The sequence below is a fragment of the Ammodytes marinus genome (assembly GCF_949987685.1).
Source record: "Ammodytes marinus genome assembly, chromosome: 6".
NCBI classification, from domain to species: domain Eukaryota; kingdom Metazoa; phylum Chordata; class Actinopteri; order Uranoscopiformes; family Ammodytidae; genus Ammodytes; species Ammodytes marinus.
In genome coordinates this window covers 1,580,110-1,587,609 of record NC_137235.1, presented here as the reverse complement: position 1 = coordinate 1,587,609, position 7,500 = coordinate 1,580,110, and the positions used below count along the sequence as shown (strand labels likewise).

Below are 7,500 nucleotides of genomic sequence, written 5' to 3'. Positions count from 1 at the left end.
TTAGACTCAAACCAATCAGATTATTGTGTTTGAAGGTGTATGAGATACTTGAAAAAGCCCTTAAATGTATAATTCCATGCCCCTCCTCCCCCCTCCATAGAGTCTCAGTCCTCTTCACAGCAGACTCGGGTTAGAATCCAGCCCGGGTCGTTCTCTGCATGTCATTCCCCTCTCTGACCCCAGTTCGTCTCTGTCTCTCCAAACTGTCTAATAAAGCTTGAAAAATGCCCCAAAAAATTATCTTAAAAAAAATAAATAAATAAATACTTTTCCATCTCACTATCATCCCTATATCTCACCGACCGACTAACATCTATTATATATGTTTTTCTCGACTTTTACCACTGTCCATCCTTGTGTCTCTCTTGTATCTTAACCCTAACCCCTCACCCCTACACCCTACCCTTAACCCTTACCCTAACCCTAACCCTCTAAACCCCAACCCTACACAACTCTTGAAAGTTATCCAGTCGGAAATAAGATTATCTTTTTTCGTAATTGCAACAAATACAACAGTAATAGTAAAAAAAAAAAAAAAAAAACCTCTACCCAACTTTTGTCACTGGAAGAGGTTTGAAACTAGCTGTAGTATCCCACCCTAACCCCTCTAACCCTACACCCCATCCTTACCTATCCCTTGCACCACCACTGATTTTAGCAGCTTTTTGTTGCGTATAATGTTAACATGGCGTACTACTTTTCTGTACTTGTGTCCTTTGCTCGCTTATCTTCAAACATTGCTTTTCAATCTCACTATCAATCACTGTCTAATGTCTGACTAACATCTAGTATATATTTTCTTTCTCAACGTTTACCACTATCCAATCCTTGCGTGCTATCCTTACTTTAACCCCTAACCCCCTAACCCTCTAACATTAACCCCTAACCCTCTAACCCTACCCTAACCCCAATCCCCCTAACCCTAACCCTCTAACCCTACCCTAACCCCCTAACCCTCTAACCCCAACCCCTAACCCCCTAACCCTCTAACCCCAAACCCCCTAACCCTCTAACATTAACCCCCAACCCCCTAACCTTAACCCCCTAACCCTAACCCTAAACCCTCACCCCCTAACCCTCTAACTCCCTAACCCTCTAACCCTAACCCCAACCCTCTAACCCTTACCTCAACCCTCTAACCCTAACCCCTAACCCTCTAACCCTATCCCTAACCCCCTAACCCTCTAACCCTAACCCCAAACCCCCTAACCCTCTAACATTAACCCCTAACCCCAAACCCCCTAACCCTAACCCTCTAACCCTACCCTAACCCTACCCTAACCCCAATCCCCCTAACCCTAACCCTCTAACCCTAACCTTAACCCCCTAACCCTAACCGTACACTCCTTCCTTACCTCTTGCCTTGTACCGTTCCTAATTTTAGCCCACAACAGCACCTAGCCGCCGCCGCTACCCGCCGTACCTCTGTCGATATCCTGCAACCTATAATTGAACTCCCTCTCCCTCTCTCTCCTCTTTTCCCTCTCTCTCCGCTCCCCCTCTCCACTTCCCTGTTCTCTCTATCCGACACCCCTCTACCCCAATGTCCTCTCCCTCTCTCCACCTCTCTCTTGTGTCTCTACACCCCAAATTCGGACCCCTATGTACCCAATTTCACCCACGATTTGGACCCCAACCCATCCTATTTTACCCCCAATTTGAATTCCTATCTTCCCGATTCCACTGTCAATTATGACCCTAACCCATCCAATGTCAACCCTGAAACAAACCCTTGTCTACCCAATTTCCCTCCCGAAACCAATGTCCAATACCCACCCGATTCTACCCACCAAACTGACCATTTCCTACCAAATTCTACCACCAATTCGGACCTCTACCCACCAAATATCTACCCTAATTTTGACCCTAACCCATACAATTTTAAACCTGAAACGGACCCTTGTCTACCCATTTATCCACCCAATTTCTCCCCGGAAACTATCCCCTACCCACCCAATTCTACCCAACAAACGGACCATTTCCTACCAAATTCTTACCCTGATTCGGACCCCTATTCACCCAATTTCAACCCCGAAACTAACCCATATCTACCCAACATCACCCCCAATTCGGACACGTATCTGCCCCATTCCACCCATGAAACTGACCCTTGTCTACCCAATTTCACCCCTGAATCTGTCCCCTTCCCTCCCCATATGATCCCCTCCTGTCTCCCCTCTACCACCAGTAGCAGCCAGAGCCCCACGGCCACCCTGCAGTCGACCAACACGCAGACCCAGAGTTCGAGCTCCAGTTCTGGGGACGGGAGTCTGTTCCGACAGCGCGGGAGCCAGGCCGCACAGCCCGACGAGACCGGTCGCGTCCCGCCATACGTCGACTTCTCCCAGTTCTACCTGCTCTGGGGCGGAGACCAAAACGCACAGGGCGGGCTGGGACCACAATGAGTATAATAATAATAATAATAAGGACATTTTGGGGTTTACGGAGCTTACGCTGTGATTTAACACCAGATTTATTTGTATACAGTGCACACCCACAGTAGCAGATCATGAGGAGATATTCAATGATTTTGCCAAAATATCATTTCAACAAAAAACATTATCCAGAATCACTGACTCCACCTTTAATCCTTTAATAACATTTCATCACAAAACCCGGTAACAGGGTACATTAAACCTGCAGTGTGTAGAATTTTGGGTTTTATTTCCTAGCAGATTTTGTAGAAAGTAATAATAATATCCATAAGTACATTTAATTTAGTGCATACATTTTTTAGAATTTTTATTTTTTCCCTTAGAAAGGGTCTCATTTATGTCCACATTTCTGCATTTTTTGGACCAAGGCCTAGTGCCGCCATCTTGAAAGTGTCATAGTTGGAATTTCATCAGGTGCATTGTTTAAAATGTAGAATTGTTCTTGTCCTTGAAGGCCACTGTAGCTTCTGTAATTATTCTAAAGGGGTGGGGTTACCCAGGGAGCGTTGCATTCTAGAACTTTGTAGAACTTTCTTGATGATGTCATATTACACAGTGCACCTTTAATTAACTGTTAGGTAATGCTTATCTGATGCTTAACCAAGTACTGACTAAACGTTAATAACCAAGCATTAACAGATAGTTGATGCTTAATAAACCTTAAAGGAATACGGAACCCATACGGAACCAGCGTTCTATCATTATAAAATCACTATTATAATATATTGAATGAGGTTTTTCTTCCCTCAGTCTTCCTTTGGCCCAGCTGTCCTGTTAATCCTAACCCTTACTGTGATGTCACAAGAAGGAAACTGTAGGGTTAGACAGTGAGACCATAAAACACTCTTTCTGCCTTTTCTCAGGCTAGGATGATCTGATTTCAATTTTGTTTGCACATTTATACTAAATAGGATCTCTGAGTTCAATACACCTTCATATTCCAACCGGTGAAGTAGGTCTTTAAGTATGCGTTAACAATCCGTTAATAGCCGTACGTTGACTTCAGTCAGTTCTACCTGCTCTAAGGCGGGGACCAAAACGCACAGGGCGGGCTGGGGCCACAATGAATATAATAAGGACAGTAATACAGTAATAGTAATATGTCCTCATTACCCAAATGTCCTATTCATTGAAGACCTACTTGTTGGGTTAGGATTAACAGGACAGCTGGGCCAAGGGAAGAAAAACCTCATTCATTATATTGTAATAGTGATTTTATAATGATAGACCGCCGGTACCGTATGGGTGAAGTATTCCTTTAATATACCCCAATAAATATAAGGACATTAAAGGAATACTTCACCCATACGGAACCGGCGTTCTATCATTATAAAATCGCTATTATAATATAATGAATGAGGTTTTTCTTCCCTCAGTCTTCCCTTGGCCCAGCTGTCCTGTTAATCCTAACCCTACATTGTTCCTAGTGTGATGTCACACATGGTAAAATGTAGGGTTAGACAGTGAGACCATAAAACACTCTTTCTGCCTTTTTTCAGGCTAGGATGAACCGATTTCTAAAATGTTTGCACATTTATACTACATAGGATCTCAGAGTTCAACACACCTTCATATTCCCACCGGTGAAGTAGGTCTTTAAGGTCATGCGGAGAGATTCACTGATTTTGACAAAAACATAACCCCAATGATAATAAGGACAGAACGGGGGTTTGTGATCAAATGTAATTGAATAATTTTACCTCCAATTTGGATTCCAGTCAGCGATTCTCGAGAATGTTTTTTGGTTAAAATTATGTTTTGTCAAAATCAGTGAATATCTCCCTCATGATCTGCTACCTGTCTGTGCTGTGGGTGCGCTGTATTAAAAAAAAGTCTGGTGTTAATTCACAGCCTAGGCTCTGTAAACGGGTATCTAAACAAAGGGGCCCACAGTCGCGAGAAACATGCCAGTTCACAGAGGCTGTGTGGGCGGCAGTGGCGAAGTGGGTAGGGAGATCGCCTCTGGAGTGCAGGGTCGGAGGTTCGATCCCCCGTCTCCCCGCCACATGTCCAAGTGTCCCTGAGCAAGACACTGAACCCCAAATTGCTCCCGATGGTTCAGAGAGCGCCTTGCATGGCAGCTACTGTCATCGGTGTATGAGTGTGTGTATGAATGGGTGAATGTGGTAAGATATGTAAAGCGCTTTGGGGCTGAGAAAATCGGCTAGAAGGCGCTATAAGTCAAGTCCATTTACCATTTACCATAACACTTTGTTTTCAGCGCAAACATATTCACTGATTTTGACAAAAAAGTGAATTTGACAACAAGCGTTCTCCAGAATCACTGACTACACCTTTTAATGTTACAAAAGTATAAAATAAGGGACCTAAAGGTGCATGGATGTATGGAGGAATAAAATGGCCACAAGACAGAGAAAAAAGTTAGGAGGATGTTTTTTTTTTTTTTTTTTCATTATGAACTTTGTGATCAAGTTAAAATATAAAATGTAGATATTGAGAATAATCTTGACGGATAAACGTTTAGCTGTCAGAAAGAGCCGAGGTACTTAGTGGTCTCTATATAACAGGAGCATCGTTTTGGTTTTAATAGAATTTTGCTCATCAGTTATTGATTCTGGAATATTCGGATCTTTCGATATCTTTCTGAATTTTGTCTGTCTCAAGTCATTGTATTTCAACTTTTAATCTCGACAATTTAAAGTTGCTACGAGGAACTTTTTAAATATTTCTGAAACAGTCTCATTTTTCCTCTGATGATCATAAATTACATGCAACATCAAACGAGACCATCATTGCAAAGAATGCTATTTTTTTTTTATATAGTTTTTCTTAATGCCTTTGTCATTGTGGGTATACGCTCACCCAGGAACAACAGCTGGCGTAGTAAAAACACTACCGCTTTTGTCCAAAGGGGGGCGCTAGAATTAACACTTTACTGAAAGTTCCTCGGAGCACCTTTAACGTATAATTTTTCTTGAAGTGGATAATGGTAAATATACTTTTTCTCTCTCTCTTTGCACTTATATTCTCCCATAGAGACGCATAGAGACTGGGGTTGGCTAGGAATAAACCCTGAAATATTGTTGAAAAATGCATACAGCTCTGGAAAAAATTAAGAGACCACTCCAATTGTTCAGTGTCTCTCGTTTTACTGTTTGTAGGCATATGTTTGAGTAGAATGAACATTTTGGTTTTATAATATAAACTACTGACAACATTTCTACCAAATCCCCCCCCAGAAATATTGTCATTTAGAGCATTTTTCAATAAGTAATGTAGAGATGAAGATTGAAGAAAAATCCAGACTGGTCTCTTCATTTTTTCCACAGCTGTATATTAAAGTTGACTCTTGTGTTATGGATGCTGGCCCCTGAGTGATTGTGAATATATGTGTAATCCAGATTGTAACCATTATTGTCTTATGTAAAAAACACAATGAATATGTATCTACAAACAGGTATTTCATCCACATTAAAGGTGCTCCGAGGAACTTTCTAGTTTATGTTAATTGTTGCACCCCCTTTGGACAAAAGCGGTAGTGTTTTTTACTACGCCAGCTGTTGTTCCTGGGTGAGCGTATATACCCATGACAAAGGCATTAAGAAAAACTATATGAAAAAATAGCACTGATGGTCTCGTTTTGCTGTTAAATGTAATTTAGGATCATCAGAGGAAAAATGAGACTGTTTCAGAAATATTTAAAAGTTCCTCGTAGCTCCTTTAAGTGGTTATAGAGCTGAGAATGAGTCTATACTGTATACGGCCTTACAACAGAATGAAGGGATTTGAAGAGTACTTTTTTTGTAATAAAATGATATCTCAAAATTAACCAACTGTCTCTGAGGTTTTTATTCATATAATCATTTGAAACACAGACCCACAAAATTAAATATTGTTTGCTGAAAAAAATGTGTACACTTTGGGGGATACATAGTTCTGGAAAAGAGAGCACTCCAAATGTTCAGTGTCTCTCGTTTTACTATTTATAGGCATATGTTTGAGTAGAATGAACATTTTGGTTTTATAATATAAACTACTGACAACATTTCTACCAAATTATCTCCAAACATATTGTCATGTTTTTATTCAGTAATGTAAAGATAAAGATTGAAGATAAATCCAGACTGGTCTCTTAATTTTTTCAAGAGCTGTATATTCTTTTTTTTTAACCTTTATTTCTACAGGTAAATCCCATTGAGACCGGAGACTCTTTTACAAGGGAGACCTGTTTTCCTTTCCCACGTTACCATTCACACACACATTCATACACCGATAGCAGGCTAACTATCGACATTCACACGAGGCCAAGGTGGGTGAAGTGTCTTGCCCAAGGACACAACAACTATGACACAAGCGGCAGGGCGGGGATCGAACCTCCAACCCTTTGATCATCAGCCGACCCGCTCTACCACCTGAGCCACAGTCACCCCAAATGGATGGTCACATCAGAGGTATTTTAATAATACACTGGAAAAAGTCTTTCCTTGAACCAATTAATAAAATCTAGGGTAATGGTTCACATCTACAGTGGCTCGCAAAAGTATTCATACCCCTTGGAATTTTCCACATTTTGTCACATTAAAACCACACACGTACATTTATTTTATTGGGATTTCATGTGATAGACCAACACACAGTGGTGCATCATTGTGAAGTGGAATGAAAATGAAATATGGTTTTAATTTTTTAGCGTGGCGTGCATAAGTATTCAGCCCCCCTGAGTCAATATGTTGTAGAACCACCTATCGCTGCAATAACAGCTGCAAATCTATTGGGGTGTGTGTCCGCCAGCTTTGCCCATCTAGAGACTGACATGTTTGCCCATTACTCTTTGCAAAATAGCTCGAGCTTCAGATTCAGCATCAGATTGGATGGAGAGCATCTGTCAACAGCAATTTTCAAGTCTTTCCAGATATTCTCAATTGTATTGAGGTCTGGACTGTGACTGGGCCATTCTAACACATGACTATGCTTTGATTTGAACCATAAAGTTTAAGGTAATAATTATATGGATATATATATATATACTGATGTATAGATATGTATGTATTATATGGATATATTGATTGTTTATAAATATAAATATAGATATATGCATTATATA

The 7,500-nt window shown here is 40.9% G+C and overlaps 1 protein-coding gene across 2 annotated transcripts in view; it reads left to right on the top strand.

Moving 5' to 3' along the window:
* tab1 (TGF-beta activated kinase 1/MAP3K7 binding protein 1) overlaps positions 1 to 6,219 on the top strand; it is a 41,823-nt gene extending 35,604 nt beyond the window's left edge. Inside the window, exon 11 of one of the 2 annotated variants that reach the window (XM_080029688.1) lies at positions 2,189 to 6,219. In XM_080029688.1, the coding sequence (XP_079885814.1) occupies positions 2,189 to 2,405 (217 nt within the window). In that variant the 3' untranslated portion in view covers positions 2,406 to 6,219. The remainder of the gene's footprint in view (positions 1 to 2,188) is intronic. The other variant, XM_080029687.1, reaches the window with a different exon arrangement.
* Positions 6,220 to 7,500: the final 1,281 nt, after the last annotated feature.